We start from the raw sequence: 27,543 nt of genomic DNA on the forward strand, positions 1-27,543 counted from the left end.
ACGCCCTCGCCGAGAATCGAATTTTGAACCTTTTAGAAAAAAGAAAGAACTTTAAGCAAGTAGACCCCAAGAAAAAAATGCAAGAGTCAATTTGTCAAAAATGCACTGTTTATATTGCAGGTGTGTTATATCGAGTCTTATATCAACCCGCTCAACGGCCAGGAACGCTACAGGAGCGGCTGTAGGTCCGTCTCGGTGAGTTGTGTGTTATATCGAGTTTTATATCAACCCGCTCAACGGCCAGGAGCGGCTGTAGGTCCGTCTCGGTGAGTTGTGTGTTATATCGAGTCTTATATCAACCCGTTCAACGGCCAGGAGCGGCTGTAGATCCGTCTCGGTGAGTGGTGTGTTATATCGAGTCTTATATCAACCCGCTCAACGGCCAGGAGCGGCTGTAGATCCGTCTCGGTGAGTTGTGTGTTATATCGAGTCTTATATCAACCCGCTCAACGGCCAGGAGCAGATGTAGGTCCATATCAACCCGCTCAACGGCCAGGAGCGGCTGTATGTCCGTCTCGGTGAGTTGTGTGTTTTATCGAGTCTTATATCAACCCGCTCAACGGCCAGGAGCGGCTGTAGATCCGTCTCGGTGAGTTGTGTGTTATATTGAGTCTTCTGTCAACCCGCTCAACGGCCAGGAGCGGCTGTAGGTCCGTCTCGGTGAGTTGTGTGTTATATTGAGTCTTATATCAACCCGCTCAACGGCCAGGAGCAGATGTAGGTCCGTCTCGGTGAGTTGTGTGTTATATTGAGTCTTCTGTCAACCCGCCCACCGGCAAGGAGCGCTACATGAGCGGCTAGATGTCCGTCCCGGTAAGTTGTGTGTTGTATCGAGTCTTATTTCACCCCGCCAAACGGCCAGGAGCGCTACAGGAGTGGCTGTAGATCCGTTTTGTGAGTGGTGTGTTGTATCGAGTCTTATATCAATCCGCTCAACGGCCAGGAGCGCTACAGGAGTGATTATAGGTCCGTCTAGGTGAGTGGTATATTATATTGAGTTTTATATCAACCCGCTCAACGGCCAGGAGTGGCTGTAGGTCCGTCTCGGTGAGTTGTGTGTTATATCGTGTCTTATATCAACCCGCTCAACGGCCAGGAGTGGCTGTAGGTCCGTCTCGGTGAGTTGTGTGTTATATCGAGTTTTATATCAACCCGCTCAACGGCCAGGAGCAGCTGTAGGTCCGTCTCGGTGAGTTGTGTGTTATATCGAGTTTTATATCAACCCGCTCAACGGCCAGGAGCGCTACAGGAGCGACTATAGGTCCGTATCGGTGATTGGTGTATTATATCGAGTCTTATATCAACCCGCTCAACGGCCAGGAGCGCTACAGGAGCGGCTGTAGATCCGTCTCGGTGAGTTGTGTGTTATATCGAGTCTTATATCAACCCGCTCAACGGCCAGGAACGCTATAGGAGTGGCTGTAGGTCCGTCTTGGTGAGTGGTGGATTATATCGAGTCATATAGCAACCCATTCAACGGCCAGGAACGCTACAGGAGCGGCTGTAGATCCGTCTCGGTGAGTGGTGGATTATATCGAGTCATATAGCAACCCACTCAACGGCCAGGAACGCTATAGGAGCGGCTGTAGGTCCGTCTTGGTGAGTGGTGGATTATATCGAGTCATATAGCAACCCACTCAACGGCCAGGAACGCTATAGGAGCGGCTGTAGATCCGTCTCGGTGAGTTGTGTGTTGTATCGAGTCTTATTTCACCCTGCTAAACGGCCAGGAGCGTTACAGAAGTGGCTGTAGATCCGTCTCGGTGAGTTGTGTGTTATATCGAGTCTTATATTATTACCCCGCCCAACGGCCAGGAGCGCTACAGGAGCGGCTGTAGGTCAGACTCGTTGAGTGGGCTAACATACGTCACTAAGAAATATACATAAATATGTTGTGTGCTATTGCAATATATACTTTCCACCTAAACACTGGACTTATCAATTATCTCACGAGCGTCGAATTGCAGTAGGTTATATATTTGATGGTCGCTGTTCCCTGCGTGACATATATTGTGCGGTATGTGTTATTGTGCGGTATGTTGTACGGTATGTGGTATTGTGCGTGGTATTGTGCGGTGTGTGGTATTGTGCGGTATGTGGTATTGTGCGGTATGTGGTATTGTGCGGTGTGTGGTATTGTGCGGTGTGTGGTATTGTGCGGTGTGTGGTATTGTGCGGTATGTGGTATTGTGCGGTATGTGTTATTGTGCGGTATGTGGTATTGTGCGGTATGTGATATTGTGCGGTGTGTGGTATTGTGCGGTATGTGGTATTGTGCGGTATGTGGTATTGTGCGGTGTGTGGTATTGTGCGGTATGTGGTATTGTGCGGTATGTGGTATTGTGCGGTGTGTGGTATTGTGCGGTATGTGTTATTGTGCGGTATGTGGTATTGTGCGGTGTGTGGTATTGTGCGGTGTGTGGTATTGTGCGGTATGTGGTATTATGCGGTATGTGTTATTGTGCCCTTTGGGTGATGAAACGTATTAATATGCAACGCAATCAACTTATCAATTGTGGTAAGCATGCGTTATTTTTTTTATTTCACTTGCGTGCTTAAACAAGGAAATATGCTCTTATTTCTTTATAATTAAACGATACTCACTGAAACCTACTTTTACGATATGCAGATCAGAACAGAACAAAGAGCAGATGCAACAAAAGAAAAAGTTGGAGGTCTAATAGGAAGTGGAAGGCAGGATATGACAACGTCACTCAACGTAACTCTGTCGGAATGTCCTTTTTTCTAATGTCTGACAGTAGTGTTTGGTTATTTACAGCCGCGCTTAGGTTCAACTGGTCACATGACGTGGACGTAAATAACGTGAGAATATTTTTGCAGATGTGTGGCGGAAGTGTGATCAATGACAGCAGCACATCGGAGATGCCCTGTGACAGCTGCTGCTCCTGGGACTTCTGTAACAGGTAAGCCAATGCCAGTCCGCACGTGTACACGTAAACAAACAGATGACCCATGTCAGTCATCTCTCATTAGCATTATTATATATCAACATAACAGATGAGTCACTTCTCATGTGCATTCATTATTATATATGAACATAACAGATGAGTCACCTCTCATGTGCATTCATTATTATATATCAACATAACAGATGAGTCACCTCTCATGTGCATTCATTATTATATATGAACATAACAGATGAGTCACCTCTCATGTGCATTATTATACATCAACGTAACAGATGAGTCACATCTCATGTGCATTTTTATATATGAATATAACATATGAGTCACCTCTCATGTGCATTATTATATATCAACATAACAGATGAGTCACCTCTCATGTGCATTATTATATATGAACATAACTTATGAGTCACCTCTCATGTGCATTATTATATATCAACATAACAGATAAGTCACCTCTCATGTGCATTATTATATATCAACATAACAGATGATTCACCTCTCATGGGCATTATTATATATCAACATAACAGATGATTCACCTCTCATGGGCATTATTATATATCAACATAACAGATGAGTCACCTCTCATGTGCATTATTATATATGAACATAACTTATGAGTCACCTCTCATGTGCATTATTATATATGAACATAACTTATGAGTCACCTCTCATGTGCATTATTATATATCAACATAACAGATAAGTCACCTCTCATGTGCATTATTATATATCAACATAACAGATGATTCACCTCTCATGGGCATTATTATATATCAACATAACAGATGATTCACCTCTCATGGGCATTATAATATATCAACATAACAGATGAGTCACCTCTCATGTGCATTATTATATATGAACATAACTTATGAGTCACCTCTCATGTGCATTATTATATATGAACATAACTTATGAGTCACTTCTCATGTGCATTATTATATATGAACATAACAGATGAGTCACCTCTCATGTGCATTATTATATATCAACATAACATATGAGTCACCTCTCATGTGCATTATTATATATCAACATAACAGATGAGTCACCTCTCATGTGCATTATTATATATGAACATAACTTATGAGTCACTTCTCATGTGCATTATTATATATGAACATAACTTATGAGTCACCTCTCATGTGCATTATTATATATCAACATAACATATGAGTCACCTCTCATGTGCATTATTATATATCAACATAACAGATGAGTCACCTCTCATGTGCATTATTATATATGAACATAACATATGAGTCACCTCTCATGTGCATTATTATATATCAACATAACAGATAAGTCACCTATCATGTGCATTATTATATATCAACATAACAGATGATTAACCTCTCATGGGCATTATTATATATCAACATAACAGATGATTCACCTCTCATGGGCATTATTATATATCAACATAACAGATGAAACACCTCTCATGTGCATTATTATATATGAACATAACTTATGAGTCACCTCTCATGTGCATTATTATATATGAACATAACATATGAGTCACTTCTCATGTGCATAATTATATATCAACATAACAGATGGGTCACCTCTCATGTGCATTATTATATATGAACATAACTTATGAGTCACCTCTCATGTGCATTATTATATATCAACATAACAGATAAGTCACCTCTCATGTGCATTATTATATATCAACATAACAGATGATTCACCTCTCATGGGCATTATTATATATCAACATAACAGATGATTCACCTCTCATGGGCATTATTATATATCAACATAACAGATGAGTCACCTCTCATGTGCATTATTATATATGAACATAACTTATGAGTCACCTCTCATGGACATTATTATATATCAACATAACAGATGAGTCACCTCTCATGTGCATTATTATATATGAACATAACATATGAGTCACTTCTCATGTGCATTATTATATATGAACATAACAGATGATTCACTTCTCATGTACATTCATTATTATATATGAACATAACAGATGAGTCACCTCTCATGTGCATTATTATACATCAACATAACAGATGAATCACTTCTCATGTGCATTCATTATTATATATGAACATAACAGATAGGTCACCTCTCATGTGCATTATTATACATCAACATAACAGATGAGTCACCTCTCATGTGCATTATTATATATGAACATAACAGATGAGTCACCTCTCATGTGCATTATTATATATCAACATAACAGATGAGTCACCTCTCATGTGCATTATTATATATGAACATAACATATGAGTCACCTCTCATGTGCATTATTATATATCAACATAACAGATGAGTCACCTCTCATGTGCATTATTATATATGAACATAACATATGAGTCACCTCTCATGTGAATTATTATATATCAACATAACAGATGAGTCACTTCTCATGTGCATTTATTATTATATATGAACATAAAAGATGAGTCACCTCTCATGTGCATCATTATATATCAACATAACAGATGAGTCACCTCTCATGTGCATTATTATATATGAACATAACAGATGAGTCACCTCTCATGTGCATTATTATATATGAACATAACAGATGAGTCACCTCTCATGTGCATTATTATATATCAACATAACAGATGAGTCACCTCTCATGTGCATTATTATATATCAACATAACATATGAGTCACTTTTCATGTGCATTATTATATATCAACATAACAGATGAGTCACTTTTCATGTGCATTATTATATATGAACATAACAGATGAGTCACTTTTCATGTGCATTATTATATATCAACATAACATATGCGTCACCTCTCATGTGCATTATTATATATGAACATAACAGATGAGTCACCTCTCATGTGCATTATTATATAAGAACATAACAGCTGAGTCACCTCTCATGTGCATTATTATATATGAACATAACAGATGAGTCACCTCTCATGTGCATTATTATATATCAACATAACAGATGAGTCACCTCTCATGTGCATTATTATATATCAACATAACAGATGAGTCACCTCTCATGTGCATTATTATATATCAACATAACAGATGAGTCACCTCTCATGTGCATTATTATATATCAACATAACAGATGAGTCACCTCTCATGTGCATTATTATATATCAACATAACAGATGAGTCACCTCTCATATGCATTATTATATATCAACATAACAGATGAGTCACTTCTCATGTGCATTCATTATTATACATCAACATAACAGATGAGTCACCTCCCATGTGCATTATTATACATCAACATAACAGATGAGTCATAACAAATGAGTCACCTCTCATGTGCATTATTATATATCAACATAACAGATGAGTCACCTCTCATGTGCATTATTATATATCAACATAACAGATGAGTCACCTCTCATGTGCATTATTATATATCAACATAACAGATGAGTCACTTCTCATGTGCATTATTATATAGCGACATAACAGATGAGTCACCTCTCATGTGCATCATTATATATCGACATAACAGATGAGTCACCTCTCATGTGCATTATTATATATCAACATAACAGATGAGTCTCCTCTCATATGCATTATTATATATCAACATAACAGATGAGTCACCTCTCATGTGCATTCATTATTATATATGAACATAACAGATGAGTCACTTCTCATGTGCATTCATTATTATATATGAACATAACAGATGAGTCACCTCTCATGTGCATTATTATATATGAACATAGCATATGAGTCACCTCTCATGTGCATTATTATATATGAACATAACAGATGAGTCACCTCTCATGTGCATAATTATACATCAACATAACAGATGAGTCACCTCTCATGTGCATTTTTGTATATGAACATAACAGATGAGTCACCTCTCATGTGCATTATTATATATCGACATAACAGATGAGTCACCTCTCATGTGCATTATTGTATATCGACATAACAGATGAGTCACCTCTCATGTGCATTATAATATATATCGACATAACAGATAAGTCACCTCTCATGTGCATTATTATATATCGACATAACAGATGAGTCACCTCTCATGTGCATTATTAAATATCAACATAACAGATGAGTCCCCTCTCATGTGCATTATTAAATATCAACATAACAGATGAGTCCCCTCTCATGTGCATTATTATATATGAACATAACAGATGAGTCTCCTCCTCTCATGTGCATTATTATATATGAACATAACAGATGAGTCACCTCTCATGTGGATTATTATACATCAACATAACAGATGAGTCACCTCTCATGTGCATTATTGTATATGAACATAACAGATGAGTCACCTCTCATGTGCATTATTATATATCGACATAACAGATGAGTCCCCTCTCATGTGCATTATTATATATGAACATAACAGATGAGTCCCCTCTCATGTGCATTATTATATATGAACATAACAGATGAGTCCCCTCTCATGTGCATTATTATATATCGACATAACAGATGAGTCACCTCTCATGTGCATTATTATATATCAACATAACAGATGAGTCACCTCTCATGTGCATAATTATATATCAACATAACATATGAGTCACCTCTCATGTGCATTATTATATATCAACATAACAGATGATTCACTTCTCATGTACATTCATTATTATATATGAACATAACAGATGAGTCACCTCTCATGTGCATTATTATACATAAACATAACAGATGAGTCACTTCTCATGTGCATTCATTATTATATATGAACATAACAGATGGGTCACCTCTCATGTGCATTATTATACATCAACATAACAGATGAGTCACCTCTCATGTGCATTATTATATATGAACATAACTTATGAGTCACCTCTCATGTGCATTATTATATATCAACATAACAGATAAGTCACCTCTAATGTGCATTATTATATATCAACATAACATATGAGTCACCTCTCATGTGCATTATTATATATCAACATAACAGATGAGTCACTTCTCATGTGCATATATCATTATATATGAACATAAAAGATGAGTCACCTCTCATGTGCATCATTATATATCAACATAACAGATGAGTCACCTCTGATGTGCATTATTATATATGAACATAACAGATGAGTCACCTCTCATGTGCATTATTATATATCAACATAACAGATGAGTCACCTCTCATGTGCATTATTTTATATCAACATAACAGATGAGTTACATCTCATGTGCATTATTATATATCAACATAACATATGAGTCACCTCTCATGTGCATTATTATATATCAACATAACTTATGCGTCACCTCTCATGTGCATTATTATATATGAACATAACAGATGAGTCACCTCTCATGTGCATTATTATATAAGAACATAACAGATGAGTCACCTCTCATGTGCATTATTATATATCAACATAACAGATGAGTCACTTTTCATGTGCATTATTATATATCAACATAACAGATGAGTCACCTCTCATGTGCATTATTATATATCAACATAACAGATGAGTCACCTCTCATGTGCATTATTATACATCAACATAACAGATGAGTCATAACAAATGAGTCACCTCTCATGTGCATTATTTTATATGAACATAATATATGAGTCACCTCTCATGTGCATTATTATATATCAACATAACAGATGAGTCACCTCTCATGTGCATTATTATATATCAACATAACAGATGAGTCACCTCTCATGTGCATTATTATATATGAACATAACAGATGAGTCACCTCTCATGTGCATCATTATATATCGACATAACAGATGAGTCACCTCTCATGTGCATTATTATATATCGACATAACAGATGAGTCACCTCTCATGTGCATTATTATATATCGACATAACAGATGAGTCACCTCTCATGTGCATTATTATATATGAACATAACATATGAGTCACATATCATGTGCATCATTATATATCAACATAACAGATGAGTCACCTCTCATGTGCATTATTATATATGAACATAACAGATGAGTCACCTCTCATGTGCATTATTATATATCGACATAACACATTAGTCACTTCTCATCTGCATTATTATATATGAACATAACAGATGAGTCACCTCTCATGTGCATTATTATACATCAACATAACAGATGAGTCACCTCTCATGTGGATTTATTATTATATATGAACATAAAAGATGAGTCACCTCTCATGTGCATAATTATATATCAACATAACATATGAGTCACCTCTCATGTGCATTATTATATATCAACATAACAGATGATTCACTTCTCATGTACATTCATTATTATATATGAACATAACAGATGAGTCACATCTCACTTGCATAATTATATATCAACATAACATATGAGTCACCTCTCATGTGCATTATTATATATCAACATAACAGATGATTCACTTCTTATGTACATTCATTATTATATATGAACATAACTTATGAGTCACCTCTCATGTGCATTATTATATATCAACATAACAGATAAGTCACCTCTCATGTGCATTATTATATATCAACATAATTTATGAGTCACCTCTCATGTGCATTATTATATATCAACATAACAGATGAGTCACCTCTCATGTGCATCATTATATATCAACATAACAGATGAGTCACCTCTCATGTGCATCATTATATATCAACATAACAGATGAGTCACCTCTCATGTGCATTATTATATATGAACATAACAGATGAGTCACCTCTCATGTGCATTATTATATATCAACATAACAGATGAGTCACCTCTCATGTGCATTATTTTTATATCAACATAACAGATGAGTTACCTCTCATGTGCATTATTATATATCAACATAACATATGAGTCACCTCTCATGTGCATTATTATATATCAACATAACTTATGCGTCACCTCTCATGTGCATTATTATATATGAACATAACAGATGAGTCACCTCTCATGTGCATTATTATATAAGAACATAACAGATGAGTCACCTCTCATGTGCATTATTATATATCAACATAACAGATGAGTCACCTCTCATATGCATTATTATATATCAACATAACAGATGAGTCACCTCTCATGTGCATTATTATATATCAACATAACAGATGAGTCACCTCTCATATGCATTATTATATATCAACATAACAGATGAGTCACTTCTCATGTGCATTCATTATTATATATCAACATAACAGATGAGTCACCTCCCATGTGCATTATTATACATCAACATAACAGATGAGTCATAACAAATGAGTCACCTCTCATGTGCATTATTTTATATGAACATAATATATGAGTCACCTCTCATGTGCATTATTATATATCAACATAACAGATGAGTCACCTCTCATATGCATTATTATATATCAACATAACAGATGAGTCACTTCTCATGTGCATTATTAAAAAGCGACATAACAGATGAGTCACCTCTCATGTGCATCATTATATATCGAAATAACAGATGAGTCACCTCTCATGTGCATTATTATATATCAACATAACAGATGAGTCACCTCTCATGTGCATTCATTTTTTTATATGAACATAACGGATGAGTCACTTCTCATGTGCATTCATTATTATATATGAACATAACAGATGAGTCACCTCTCATGTGCATAATTATATATGAACATAGCATATGAGTCACCTCTCATGTGCATTATTATATATGAACATAACAGATGAGTCACCTCTCATGTGCATAATTATACATCAACATAACAGATGAGTCACCTCTCATGTGCATTTTTGTATATGAACATAACAGATGAGTCACCTCTCATGTGCATTATTATATATCGACATAACAGATGAGTCACCTCTCATGTGCATTATTATATATCGACATAACAGATGAGTCACCTCTCATGTGCATTATTATATATCGACATAACAGATGAGTCACCTCTCATGTGCATTATTAAATATCAACATAACAGATGAGTCCCCTCTCATGTGCATTATTAAATATCAACATAACAGATGAGTCCCCTCTCATGTGCATTATTATATATGAACATAACAGATGAGTCACCTCTCATGTGCATTATTATATATGAACATAGTAGATGAGTCACCTCTCATGTGGATTATTATACATCAACATAACAGATGAGTCACCTCTCATGTGCATTTTTGTATATGAACATAACAGATGAGTCACCTCTCATGTGCATTATTAAATATCGACATAACAGATGAGTCACCTCTCATGTGCATTATTATATATCGACATAACAGATAAGTCACCTCTCATGCGCATTATTATATATCGACATAACAGATGAGTCACCTCTCATGTGCATTATTATATATCGACATAACAGATGAGTCACCTCTCATGTGCATTATTATATATCAACATAACAGATGAGTCACCTCTCATATGCATTATTATATATCAACATAACAGATGAGTCACTTCTCATGTGTATTCATTATTATATATCAACATAACAGATGAGTCACCTCCCATGTGCATTATTATACATCAACATAACAGATGAGTCATAACAAATGAGTCACCTCTCATGTGCATTATTTTATATGAACATAATATATGAGTCACCTCTCATGTGCATTATTATATATCAACATAACAGATGAGTCACCTCTCATGTGCATTATTATATATCAACATAACAGATGAGTCAGTTCTCATGTGCATTATTATAAAGCGACATAACAGATGAGTCAACTCTCATGTGCATCATTATATATCGACATAACAGATGAGTCACCTCTCATGTGCATTATTATATATCAACATAACAGATGAGTCACCTCTCATGTGCATTCATTATTATATATGAACATAACAGATGAGTCACTTCTCATGTGCATTCATTATTATATATGAACATAACAGATGAGTCACCTCTCATGTGCATTATTATATATGAACATAGCATATGAGTCACTTCTCATGTGCATTATTATATATGAACATAACAGATGAGTCACCTCTCATGTGCATAATTATACATCAACATAACAGATGAGTCACCTCTCATGTGCATTATTATATATCGACATAACAGATGAGTCACCTCTCATGTGCATTATTATATATCGACATAACAGATGAGTCACCTCTCATGTGCATTATTATATATCGACATAACAGATGAGTCACCTCTCATGTGCATTATTAAATATCAACATAACAGATGAGTCCCCTCTCATGTGCATTATTAAATATCAACATAACAGATGAGTCCCCTCTCATGTGCATTATTATATATGAACATAACAGATGAGTCCCCTCTCATGTGCATTATTATGTATGAACATAGCAGATGAGTCACCTCTCATGTGGATTATTATACATCAACATAACAGATGAGTCACCTCTCATGTGCATTTTTGTATATGAACATAACAGATGAGTCACCTCTCATGTGCATTTTTGTATATGAACATAACAGATGAGTCACCTCTCATGTGCATTATTAAATATCGACATAACAGATGAGTCACCTCTCATGTGCATTATTATATATCGACATAACAGATAAGTCACCTCTCATGCGCATTATTATATATCGACATAACAGATGAGTCACCTCTCATGCGCATTATTATATATCGACATAACAGATGAGTCACCTCTCATGCGCATTATTATATATCGACATAACAGATGAGTCACCTCTCATGTGCATTATTATATATCGACATAACAGATGAGTCACCTCTCATGTGCATTATTATATATCGACATAACAGATGAGTCACCTCTCATGTGCATTATTATATATCGACATAACAGATGAGTCACCTCTCATGTGCATTATTATATATCGACATAACAGATGAGTCACCTCTCATGTGCATTATTATATATCAACATAACAGATGAGTCACCTCTCATGTGCATTATTATATATCGACATAACAGATGAGTCACCTCTCATGTGCACTATTACATATCGACATAACAGATGAGTCACCTCTCATGTGCATTATTACATATCGACATAACAGATGAGTCACCTCTCATGTGCATTATTACATATCGACATAACAGATGAGTCCCCTCTCATGTGCATTTTTACATATCGACATAACAGATGAGTCACCTCTCATGTGCATTATTATATATCGACATAACAGATGAGTCACCTCTCATGCGCATTATTATATATCGACATAACAGATGAGTCACCTCTCATGTGCATTATTATATATCGACATAACAGATGAGTCACCTCTCATGTGCATTATTATATATCGACATAACAGATGAGTCACCTCTCATGCGCATTATTATATATCGACATAACAGATGAGTCACCTCTCATGCGCATTATTACATATCGACATAACAGATGAGTCACCTCTCATGTGCATTATTACATATCGACATAACAGATGAGTCACCTCTCATGTGCACTATTACATATCGACATAACAGATGAGTCACCTCTCATGTGCATTATTATATATCGACATAACAGATGAGTCACCTCTCATGTGCATTATTATATATCGACATAACAGATGAGTCACCTCTCATGTGCATTATTATATATCGACATAACAGATGAGTCACCTCTCATGTGCATTATTATATATCGACATAACAGATGAGTCACCTCTCATGTGCATTATTATATATCGACATAACAGATGAGTCACCTCTCATGTGCATTATTATATATCGACATAACAGATGAGTCACCTCTCATGTGCATTATTATATATGAACATAACATATGAGTCACCTCTCATGTGCACTATTATATATCGACATAACAGATGAGTCACCTCTCATGTGCATTATTATATATCGACATAACAGATGAGTCACCTCTCTTGTGCATTATTATATATGAACATAACAGATGAGTCACCTCTCATGTGCATTATTATATATCGACATAACATATGAGTCACCTCTCATGTGCATTATTATATATCGACATAACATATGAGTCACCTCTCATGTGCATTACTATATATCAACATAACAGATGAGTCACCTCTCATGTGCATTATTATATATGAACATAACAGATGAGTCACCTCTCATGTGCACTATTATATATCGACATAACAGATGAGTCACCTCTCATGTGCATTATTATATATCGACATAACATATGAGTCACCTCTCATGTGCATTATTATATATCGACATAACATATGAGTCACCTCTCATGTGCATTATTATATATAAACATAACAGATGAGTCACCTCTCATGTGCATTATTATATATCGACATAACAGATGAGTCACCTCTCATGTGCATTATTATATATCGACATAACATATGAGTCACCTCTCATGTGCATTATTATATATCGACATAACAGATGAGTCACCTCTCATGTGCATTATTATATATCGACATAACAGATGAGTCACCTCTCATGTGCATTATTATATATCGACATAACATATGAGTCACCTCTCATGTGCATTACTATATATCAACATAACAGATGAGTCACCTCTCATGTGCATTATTATATATCAACATAACATATGAGTCACCTCTCATGTGCATTATTATATATCAACATAACATATGAGTCACCTCTCATGTGCATTATTATATATCAACATAACAGATGAGTCACCTCTCATGTGCATTATTATATATCAACATAACAGATGAGTCACCTCTCATGTGCATTATTATATATCAACATAACAGATGAGTCACCTCTCATGTGCATTATTATATATCAACATAACAGATGAGTCACCTCTCATGTGCATTATTATATATGAACATAACAGATGAGTCACCTCTCATGTGCATTATTATATATGAACATAACAGATGAGTCACCTCTCATGTGCACTATTATATATCAACATAACAGATGAGTCACCTCTCATGTGCATTATTATATATCAACATAACATATGAGTCACCTCTCATGTGCATTATTATATATGAACATAACAGATGAGTCACCTCTCATGTGCATTATTATATATCAACATAACAGATGAGTCACCTCTCATGTGCATTATTATATATCAACATAACAGATGAGTCACCTCTCATGTGCATTATTATATATGAACATAACAGATGAGTCACCTCTCATGTGCATTATTATATATGAACATAACAGATGAGTCACATATCATGTGCATCATTATATATCAACATAATATATGAGTCACATATCATGTGCATTATTATATATCAACATAACAGATGAGTCACTTCTCATGGGCATTATTATATATGAACAGAACAGATGAGTCACCTCTCATGTGCATTATTATATATCAACATAACATATGAGTCACTTTTCATGTGCATTATTATATATCAACATAACAGATGAGTCACTTTTCATGTGCATTATTATATATGAACATAACAGATGAGTCACTTTTCATGTGCATTATTATATATCAACGTAACATATGCGTCACCTCTCATGTGCATTATTATATATGAACATAACAGATGAGTCACCTCTCATGTGCATTATTATATAAGAACATAACAGATGAGTCACCTCTCATGTGCATTATTATATATGAACATAACAGCTGAGTCACCTCTCATGTGCATTATTATATATGAACATAACAGCTGAGTCACCCCTCATGTGCATTATTATATATCAACATAACAGATGAGTCACCTCTCATGTGCATTATTATATATCAACATAACAGATGAGTCACCTCTCATGTGCATTATTATATATCAACATAACAGATGAGTCACCTCTCGTGTGCATTATTATATATCAACATAACAGATGAGTCACCTCTCATGTGCATTATTATATATCAACATAACAGATGAGTCACCTCTCATATGCATTATTATATATCAACATAACAGATGAGTCACTTCTCATGTGCATTCATTATTATACATCAACATAACAGATGAGTCACCTCCCATGTGCATTATTATACATCAACATAACAGATGAGTCATAACAAATGAGTCACCTCTCATGTGCATTATTATATATCGACATAACAGATGAGTCACCTCTCATGTGCATTATTATATATCAACATAACAGATGAGTCACCTCTCATGTGCATTATTATATATCAACATAACAGATGAGTCACTTCTCATGTGCATTATTATATAGCGACATAACAGATGAGTCACCTCTCATGTGCATCATTATATATCGACATAACAGATGAGTCAACTCTCATGTGCATTATTATATATCAACATAACAGATGAGTCTCCTCTCATATGCATTATTATATATCAACATAACAGATGAGTCACCTCTCATGTGCATTCATTATTATATATGAACATAACAGATGAGTCTACTCATGTGCATTAATTATTATATATGAACATAACAGATGAGTCCCCTCTCATGTGCATTATTATATATGAACATAACAGATGAGTCACCTCTCATGTGCATTATTATATATGAACATAACAGATGAGTCACCTCTCATGTGGATTATTATACATCAACATAACAGATGAGTCACCTCTCATGTGCATTATTGTATATGAACATAACAGATGAGTCACCTCTCATGTGCATTATTATATATCGACATAACAGATGAGTCACCTCTCATGTGCATTTTTGTATATGAACATAACAGATGAGTCACCTCTCATGTGCATTATTATATATCGACATAACAGATGAGTCACCTCTCATGTGCATTATTAAATATCAACATAACAGATGAGTCCCCTCTCATGTGCATTATTAAATATCAACATAACAGATGAGTCCCCTCTCATGTGCATTATTATATGAACATAACAGATGAGTCCCCTCTCATGTGCATTTTATATATGAACATAGCAGATGAGTCACCTCTCATGTGGATTATTATATATCAACATAACAGATGAGTCACCTCTCATGTGCATTTTTGTATATGAACATAACAGATGAGTCACCTCTCATGTGCATTATTAAATATCGACATAACAGATGAGTCACCTCCATGTGCATCATTATATATGAACACTTCTCACGTTGTACACATCAATATTACAGATGAGTCACTTCTCACGTTGTACACATCAATATAACAGATGAGTCACTTCTAACGTGTATACATCAACATAACAGATGAGTCACCTCTCATGTGCATTATTATATATGAACACTTCTCACGTTGTACACATCAATATTACAGATGAGTCACTTCTCACGTTGTACACATCAATATAACAGATGAGTCAATTCTAACGTGTATACATCAACATAACAGATGAGTCACTTCTCACGTGTATACATCAACATAACAGATGAGTCACTTCTCACGTGTATACATCAACATAACAAATTAGTCACTTCTCACGTGTATACATCAACATAACAGTGTACACATCAGTATAACAGATGAGTCACTTCTTATCATGTGCACACGTCAACGCAAAATGTGAGCCACACCTATGTGACATGTTTATAGATCAACATAACATATGGGCGTCGGCCATGTCACATGTGTACACGTTTCTATCTCAGGTGTGCCACGCCAACGTAAAATTTGTTCACGTCAGAATAACAGACAAACCAAGTCCACTTCACACAAAAGCAAATCAGTTGACCCACTTCTTACGTGAACATGTCATGTTACACGCGTGCAGGTTAACACGAAATGTAAGCCACGCCCACGTCGCACGTGTTAATGTCAACGTAGCAAGTGTGCCACGCCATATTCACATGTTTACACTTACGGTGGTGTCCCGTAACATTTAATTATACGAATATATCTACGATTCAATGTTAATCTGTATTTGATTTGATGAGATTATTTAAGCAAATCCGATACCCTATCTATGTGTCATAAAAGATGTTGCAAAACATAACATATTCCTACACCAAAAAGGTCCAGTGCGGTATCCCTCTGTTCATGTATACCCGTAAGCTCACCGACTCGCGAAAAAGCGTTGGGATTTTATAGCGGTTAGCATTACCCGTAACACTTTGCAGGGGGCGTACACACCCATGTATTAAAGATATGGCATGTGTCTTGGATATCACACTCTTACATAATTACAAAAATGACATACCTGGAAAACGCAGGATTAAAAAAAAGCTTACACATACACGTGAGGCATCCGTTGATGGACCGTGTGGCAACATATTTATTTTCTTCCAGAGGGCAGATCAAGTCAAATCCAACAAACCTACCTCAAACCCCGGGCTGTCAAACGTACAGTGAGTATTACTTATTTATCTTCATCAAACCCCGGGCTGCCATACGTACAGTGAGTATTACTTAGTTTACCTACCTCAAACCCCGGACTGCCATACGTACAGTGAGTATTACTTATTTATTTTCCTCAAACCCCGGGCTCCCTACGTACAGTGAGTATTACTTATTTATCTTCCTCAAACCCCGGGATCCCTACGTACAGTGAGTATTACTTATTTATCTTCCTCGAACCCCGGGCTGCCATACGTACTGTGAGTATTACTTATTTATCTTCCTCAAACCCAGCGCTGCCATACGTTCAGTGAGTATTACTTATTGCCCGGGCCATACGTACAGTGAGTATTACTTAGTTTACCTACCTCAAACCCGAGCTGCCATACGTACAGTGAGTATTACTTATTTATCTTCCTCAAACCCCGGGCTGCCATACGTACAGTGAGTATTACTTAGTTTACCTACCTCAAACCCCGGGCTGCCATACGTACAGTGAGTATTACTTTTTTTTATCTTCCTCAAACCCCGGGCTGCCATACGTACAGTGAGTATTACTTATTTATCTACCTCAAACCCCGGACTGCCATACGTACAGTGAGTATTACTAAGTTTACCTACCTCAAACCCCGGACTGCCATACGTACAGTGAGTATTACTTATTTATCTTCCTCAAACCCCGGGCTGCCATACGTACAGTGAGTATTACTAAGTTTACCTACCTCAAACCCGAGCTGCCATACGTACAGTGAGTATTACTTATTTAACCTACCTCAAACCCGAGCTGCCATACGTACAGTGAGTATTACTTAGTTAACCTACCTCAAACCCGAGCTGCCGTACGTTCAGTGAGTATTACTAAGTTTACCTACCTCAAACCCCTGGCTGCCATACGTATAGTGAGTAATACTTATTTATCTTCCTCAAACCCCGGGCTGCCATACGTACAGTGTGTATTACTTAGTTTACCTACCTCAAACCCGAGCTGCCATACGTTCAGTGAGTATTACTTATTTATCTTCCTCAAACCCCGGGCTGCCATACGTACAGTGTGTATTACTTAGTTTACCTACCTCAAACCCCTGGCTGCCATACGTATAGTGAGCATTACTTATTTATCTTCCTCAAACCCGAGCTGCCATACGTACAGTGAGTAATACTTATTTATCTTCCTCATTCCCCGGGCTGCCATACGTAGAGTGAGTATTACTTATTTATCTTCCTCAAACCCCGTGCTGCCATACGTACAGTGAGTATTACTTATTTATCTTCCTCAAACCCCGGGCTACCATACGTTCATTGAGTATTACTTATTTATCTTCATCAAACCCCGGGCTGCCATACGTACAGTGAGTATTACTTATTTTTCTTCCTCAAACCCCGGGCTGCCATACGTTCGCTGAGTATTACTTATTTATCTTCCTCAAACTCCGGGCTGCCATACGTTCAGTGAGTATTACTTATTTATCTTCTTCAAACCCCTGGCTGCCATACGTACAGTGAGTATTACATATTTATCTTCCTCAAACCCCGAGCTGCCATACGTACAGTGAGTATTACTTATTTATCTTCCTCAAACCCCGGGCTGCCACACGTACAGTGAGTATTACTTATTTATCTTCCTCAAACCCCGGGCTACCATACGTACAGTGAGTATTACTTATTTATCTTCCTCAAACCCCAGGCTGTCATACGTTCAGTGAGTATTACATATTTATCTTCCTCAAACCCCGGGCTGCCATACGTACAGTGAGTATTACTTATTTATCTTCCTCAAACCCCGGGCTACCATACGTACAGTGAGTATTACTTATTTAACTTCCTCAAACCCCAGGCTGTCATACGTTCAGTGAGTATTACTTATTGCCCGGGCCATACGTACAGTGAGTATTACTTAGTTAACCTACCTCAAACCCCGGGCTGCCATACGTACAGTGAGTATTACTTATTTACCTTCCTCAAACCCCGGACTGCCATACGTACACTGAGTATTACTTATTTATCTTCCTCAAAGCCCGGACTGCCATACGTACAGTGAGTATTACTTATTTATCTTCCTCAAACCCCGGGCTGCCATACGTACAGTGAGTATTACTTAGTTTACCTACCTCAAACCCGGGGCTGCCATACGTACAGTGAGTATTACTTATTTATCTTCCTCAAACCCGAGACTGCCATACGTACAGTGAGTATTACTTAGTTTACCTTCCTCAAACCCCGGGCTGCCATACGTACAGTGAGTATTACTAAGTTTACCTACCTCAAACCCCGGGCTGCCATACGTACAGTGAGTATTACTTAGTTTACCTTCCTCAAACCCCGGGCTGTCATACGTACAGTGAGTATTACTTAGTCTACCTACCTCAAACCCGAGCTGCCATACGTACAGTGAGTATTACTTAGTTGACCTAACTCAAACCCCGGGCTGCCATACGTACAGTGAGTATTACTTAGTTGACCTAACTCAAACCCCGGGCTGCCATACGTACAGTGAGTATTACTAAGTTTACCTACCTCAAACCCCGGGCTGCCATACGTACAGTGAGTATTACTTATTTATCTTCCTCAAACCCCGGGCTGCCATACGTACAGTGAGTATTACTTATTTATCTTCCTCAAACCCCGGGCTGCCATACGTACAGTGAGTATTACTTAGTTTACCTACCTCAAACCCGGGGCTGCCATACGTACAGTGAGTATTACTTAGTTTACCTTCCTCAAACCCCGGGCTGCCATACGTACAGTGAGTATTACTTAGTTTACCTACTCAAACCCCGGGCTGCCATACGTACAGTGAGTATTACTTAGTTGACCTAACTCAAACCCCGGGCTGCCATACGTACAGTGAGTATTACTAAGTTTACCTACCTCAAACCCCGGGCTGTCATACGTACAGTGAGTATTACTAAGTTTACCTACCTCAAACCCCGGGCTGCCATACGTACAGTGAGTATTACTTAGTTTACCTTCCTCAAACCCGGGCTGTCATGCGTACAGTGAGTATTACTTAGTCTACCTACCTCAAACCCGAGCTGCCATACGTACATTAAGTATTACTTAGTTGACCTAACTCAAACCCCGGGCTGCCATACGTACAGTGAGTATTACTTAGTTGACCTAACTCAAACCCCGGGCTGCCATACGTACAGTGAGTATTACTAAGTTTACCTACCTCAAACCCCGGGCTGCCATACGTAAAGTGAGTATTACTAAGTTTACCTACCTCAAACCCCGGGCTGCCATACGTACAGTGAGTATTACTTAGTTTACCTACCTCAAACCCCGGACTGCCATACGTACAGTGAGTATTACTTAGTTTACCTACCTCAAACCCCGGGCTGTCATACGTACAGTGAGTATTACTTATTTATCTTCCTCAAACCCCGGGCTGCCATACGTACAGTGAGTATTACTTATTTATCTTCCTCAAACCCCGGACTGCCATACGTACAGTGAGTATTACTTAGTTTACCTACCTCAAACCCCGGGCTGTCATACGTACAGTGAGTATTACTTATTTATCTTCCTCAAACCCCGGGCTGCCATACGTACAGTGAGTATTACTTAGTTTACCTAACTCAAACCCCGGGCTGCCATACGTACAGTGAGTATTACTAAGTTTACCTACCTCAAACCCCGGACTGCCATACGTACAGTGAGTATTACTAAGTTTACTTTCCTCAAACCCGAGCTGCCATACGTACAGTGAGTATTACTTAGTTTACCTACATCAAACCCGAGCTGCCATACGTACAGTGAGTATTACTAAGTTTACCTACCTCAAACCCCGAGCTGCCATACGTACAGTGAGTATTACTAAGTTTACCTACCTCAAACCCCGGGCTGCCATTCGTACAGTGAGTATTACTTAGTTTACCTACCTCAAACCCGAGCTGCCATACGTACAGTGAGTATTACTTAGTTTACCTACCTCAAACCCGAGCTGCCATACGTACAGTGAGTATTACTTATTTATCTTCCTCAAACCCCGGACTGCCATACGTACAGTGAGTATTACTTATTTATCTTCCTCAAACCCCGGACTGCCATACGTACAGTGAGTATTACTTAGTTTACCTTCCTCAAACCCCGGGCTGCCATACGTACAGTGAGTATTACTAAGTTTACCTACCTCAAACCCGAGCTGCCATACGTACAGTGAGTATTACTAAGTTTACCTACCTCAATCCCGAGCTGTCATACTACAGTGAGTATTACTTAGTTTACCTACTCAAACCCTGGGCTGCCATACGTACAGTGAGTATTACTTAGTTTACCTAACTCAAACCCCGGGCTGCCATACGTACAGTGAGTATTACTAAGTTTACCTAACTCAATCCCGAGCTGTCATACTACAGTGAGTATTACTTAGTTTACCTACTCAAACCCCGGACTGCCATACGTACAGTGAGTATTACTTAGTTTACCTAACTCAAACCCCGGGCTGCCATACGTACAGTGAGTATTACTTAGTTTACCTACCTCAAACCCCGAGCTGCCATACGTACAGTGAGTATTACTAAGTTTACCTACCTCAATCCCGAGCTGTCATATTACAGTGAGTATTACTTAGATTACCTACATCAAACCCGAGCTGCCATACGTACAGTGAGTATTAATAAGTTTACCTACCTCAAACCCCGAGCTGCCATACGTACAGTGAGTATTACTAAGTTTACCTACCTCAAACCCCGGGCTGCCATACGTACAGTGAGTATTACTTATTTATCTTCCTCAAACCCCGGGCTGCCATACGTACAGTGAGTATTACTTATTTATCTTCCTCAAACCCCGGGCTACCATACGTTCAGTGAGTATTACTTATTTATCTTCCTCAAACCCCGGGCTGCCATACGTACAGTGAGTATTACTTAGTTTACCTTCCGCAAACCCCGGGCTGCCATACGTACAGTGAGTATTACTTAGTTTACCTACCTCAAACCCCGGGCTGCCATACGTACAGTGAGTATTACTTAGTTTACCTTCCTCAAACCCGAGCTGCCATACGTACAGTGAGTATTACTAAGTTTACCTTCCTCAAACCCCGGACTGCCATACGTACAGTGAGTATTACTTATTTATCTTCCTCAAACCCCGGGCTGCCATACGTACAGTGAGTATTACTTAGTTTACCTTCCTCAAACCCCGGGCTGCCATACGTACAGTGAGTATTACTTAGTTTACCTACCTCAAACCCCGGGCTGCCATACGTACAGTGAGTATTACTTAGTTTACCTTCCTCAAACCCGGGCTGTCATGCGTACAGTGAGTATTACTTAGTCTACCTACCTCAAACCCGAGCTGCCATACGTACAGTGAGTATTACTTAGTTGACCTAACTCAAACCCCGGGCTGCCATACGTACAGTGAGTATTACTAAGTTTACCTACCTCAAACCCCGGGCTGTCATACGTACAGTGAGTATTACTAAGTTTACCTACCTCAAACCCCGGGCTACCATACGTACAGTGAGTATTACTTAGTTTACCTTCCTCTAACCCGGGGCTGTTATACGTACAGTGAGTATTACTTAGTTTACCTACCTCAAACCCGAGCTGCCATACGTACATTGAGTATTACTTAGTTGACCTAACTCAAACCCCGGGCTGCCATACGTACAGTGAGTATTACTTAGTTGACCTAACTCAAACCCCGGGCTGCCATACGTACAGTGAGTATTACTAAGTTTACCTACCTCAAACCCCGGGCTGCCATACGTAAAGTGAGTATTACTAAGTTTACCTACCTCAAACCCCGGGCTGCCATATGTACAGTGAGTATTACTTAGTTTACCTACCTCAAACCCCGGACTGCCATACGTACAGTGAGTATTACTTAGTTTACCTACCTCAAACCCCGGGCTGTCATACGTACAGTGAGTATTACTTATTTATCTTCCTCAAACCCCGGGCTGCCATACGTACAGTGAGTATTACTTAGTTGACCTAACTCAAACCCCGGGCTGCCATACGTACAGTGAGTATTACTAAGTTTACCTACCTCAAACCCCGGACTGCCATACGTACAGTGAGTATTACTAAGTTTACTTTCCTCAAACCCGAGCTGCCATACGTACAGTGAGTATTACTTAGTTTACCTACATCAAACCCGAGCTGCCATACGTACAGTGAGTATTACTTAGTTTACCTACCTCAAACCCCGAGATGCCATACGTACAGTGAGTATTACTAAGTTTTCCTACCTCAAACCCCGGGCTGCCATACGTACAGTGAGTATTACTTAGTTTACCTACCTCAAACCCGAGCTGCCATACGTACAGTGAGTATTACTTAGTTTACCTACCTCAAACCCGAGCTGCCATACGTACAGTGAGTATTACTTATTTATCTTCCTCAAACCCCGGGCTGCCATACGTACAGTGAGTATTACTTAGTTTACCTTCCTCAAACCCCGGGCTGCCATACGTACAGTGAGTATTACTAAGTTTACCTACCTCAAACCCGAGCTGCCATACGTACAGTGAGTATTACTAAGTTTACCTACCTCAAACCCGAGCTGCCATACGTACAGTGAGTATTACTAAGTTTACCTACCTCAAACCCGAGCTGCCATACGTACAGTGAGTATTACTAAGTTTACCTACCTCAATCCCGAGCTGTCATACTACAGTGAGTATTACTTAGTTTCCCTACTCAAACCCGGGACTGCCATACGTACAGTGAGTATTACTTAGTTAACCTAACTCAAACCCCGGGATGCTATACGTACAGTGAGTGTTACTAAGTTTACCTACCTCAATCCCGAGCTGTCATACTACAGTGAGTATTACTTAGTTTACCTACTCAAACCCCGGACTGCCATACGTACAGTGAGTATTACTAAGTTTACCTACCTCAAACCCCGGGCTGCCATACGTACAGTGAGTATTACTAAGTTTACCTACCTCAATCCCGAGCTGTCATACTACAGTGAGTATTACTTAGTTTACCTACTCAAACCCCGGACTGCCATACGTACAGTGAGTATTACTTAGTTAACCTAACTCAAACCCCGTGCTGCCATACGTACAGTGAGTATTACTTATTTATCTTCCTCAAACCCCGGGCTACCATACGTTCAGTGAGTATTACTTATTTATCTTCCTCAAACCCCGGGCTGCCATACGTACAGTGAGTATTACTTAGTTTACCTTCCGCAAACCCCGGGCTGCCATACGTACAGTGAGTATTACTTAGTTTACCTACCTCAAACCCCGGGCTGCCATACGTACAGTGAGTATTACTTAGTTTACCTTCCTCAAACCCGAGCTGCCATACGTACAGTGAGTATTACTAAGTTTACCTTCCTCAAACCCCGGACTGCCATACGTACAGTGAGTATTACTTATTTATCTTCCTCAAACCCCGGGCTGCCATACGTACAGTGAGTATTACTTATTTATCTTCCTCAAACCCCGGGCTACCATACGTACAGTGAGTATTACTTATTTATCTTCCTCAAACCCCGGGCTACCATACGTTCAGTGAGTATTACTTATTTATCTTCCTCAAACCCCGGGCTGCCATACGTACAGTGAGTATTACTAAGTTGACCTACCTCAAACCCCGGGCTGCCATATGTACAGTTAATATTACTTACTGACATGTTAATCATCAGTATGTGTAGGTTTTTAGGTAAGACATACATTCGACCCTATGTTTTGCAGTAAGCCCTAATTCAAGTATAATATTTTTAGTATATATTTATGTGAATAAAGCTTTAAAGCTATGACCGTTAGGAAAAATGTTTTTGTGGGTTTTTCACGTATGAATGTCCATGAATGAGAATCTATGGTGTCCATTTGCTTTCAGACAGTACGTGTCACAGAAGAAGACGTCCCACTGTTGTAATAATGTGGAAAAAAACGTCCCACTGTTGTGTTAATAATCGCGTGTACCTTTCAGTCAGTACGTCTGAAGAAGACGTCACACTCTTGTGGTAAAGAGCACGCGTGCATTTTAGATAGTACGTGTGATGAATACATGTATATGTTATCGTCATGGTATAATGTCCGTGTACATTCCATGCACTACGTGTAAAAAATAATGTCCATGTTGTGGTTTTATGTCCGTGTACATTTCAGCCGGTACGTGCCAGGACTTCCCTGGATGTTCCAGTCCATACCTTGGACAGTTTATATGTGAGGACACCGATATGCTTGGGGGTAAATTCTGTCCTGCCCTGTGTCGATGTTGTGGTAAGAGGACTATATAATTCATGATTTGGATTTATGATAATCGCACCGCGCATGACTAGTTTTGGAATGCCAGTCTGAAAGAATCGTTCTTGCCAACTTTTCTAGTGAGCATTTGCCTTCAAACGTTTGAGTCTTTGTTCCAAAATCATGAAGAATGAAACACACATAAACGTATACGTGGGTTGGCTCGAGTGTGCGGCCTCGTGTACGTGGGTGCATGTTCGTGTGTACCTGTTTTCTCTCTCTCACACACACACACACACACACACACACACGCACACACACACATTAATGCGCATTAAGACAAGTTAGTCAGGACTAGTATTCATAAATCATATTAAGTCACTTCCTAACATAAGTCACTTTCCTAGTATAAGAATTTCATTGGTCAAATGATATAAAAAATAAATCTACCTCAGTAAAGCATTGACTTAAGTGTCTGTAAAAGAAGAAACTCCGCATTGAATAAAGACGACAACTAATAAATGTCAATATGTTTTGTATTCTCTTTCAGAAACGTGCAGGTTGCTTCTTTGATTGTCCGTTCAGTATTTGCTGTTTAATGAAAAATAAAATATACAAACTGGGTCAGTTTTATAAATCAATAGTGGTTGTTGTAAGAGCCTGGCCCCAATTTCATGAAACTTCTTAAAGCTTAACAGGCTTAAGTAGCTTATTTCAATTAGCAAAAATATATATTTATAGTGAATTTATATAAATGAAAAATTGTTTATTGTGATAATTGTAACGTTGCTTCCTATCTAAATTATCAAACCATTTAAAGGAGTATATAAAACGCAAAATATTGAAAGACAAAAATAGTGGGTTTAGCTTAATCCTGTTATAAGAGACTTAGGAAGTTTCGAGAAATTGGGGCCTGGTGATAATGTCAGGGTTTTATGGATAGAAATGAGCCAGTCTCGCATAAACTTGATAAAGTGAAAAAAGATGAACCAGTCTCGCATAGGCTTTACACAGTGAATTAAATGAGCCAGTCTCGCATATCATTGATACAGTGGATTTAGATGAGCTGGGCTCGCATAGCCTTGATACAGTGGATATAAGATAAGCTGGGCTCGCATAGCCTTGATACAGTGGATATAAGATAAGCTGGGCTCGCATAGCCTTGATACAGTGGATAAAGATGAACCAGTCTCGCATAGCATTTACACAGTGTATTAAGATGAGTCAGTCTCGCATGGCCTTGATACAGTGGATTAAGATGAACCAGTCTCGCATAGCCTTGCATAGCCTTGATACATTGGATAAAGATGAACCAGTCTCGCATAGCCTTTACACAGTGGATTAAGATGAACCAGTCTCACATAGCCTTGATACAGTGGATAAA

The 27,543-nt window shown here is 38.2% G+C and overlaps 1 protein-coding gene across 1 annotated transcript in view; it reads left to right on the forward strand.

Annotated features, from left to right (window-relative positions):
- LOC128222299 (uncharacterized) overlaps window positions 1-26,782 on the forward strand; it is a 46,225-nt gene extending 19,443 nt beyond the window's left edge. Inside the window, exons 6-10 of the mRNA XM_052931269.1 lie at window positions 121-195; window positions 2,842-2,924; window positions 17,951-18,009; window positions 26,082-26,195; window positions 26,710-26,782. Coding sequence (XP_052787229.1) covers window positions 121-195; window positions 2,842-2,924; window positions 17,951-18,009; window positions 26,082-26,195; window positions 26,710-26,732 — 354 coding nt within the window. The 3' untranslated portion in view covers window positions 26,733-26,782. The remainder of the gene's footprint in view (window positions 1-120; window positions 196-2,841; window positions 2,925-17,950; window positions 18,010-26,081; window positions 26,196-26,709) is intronic.
- The last annotated feature ends 761 nt before the right edge of the window (window positions 26,783-27,543 follow it).

Source organism: Mya arenaria, chromosome 16, assembly GCF_026914265.1.
Source record: "Mya arenaria isolate MELC-2E11 chromosome 16, ASM2691426v1".
NCBI lineage: Eukaryota > Metazoa > Mollusca > Bivalvia > Myida > Myidae > Mya > Mya arenaria.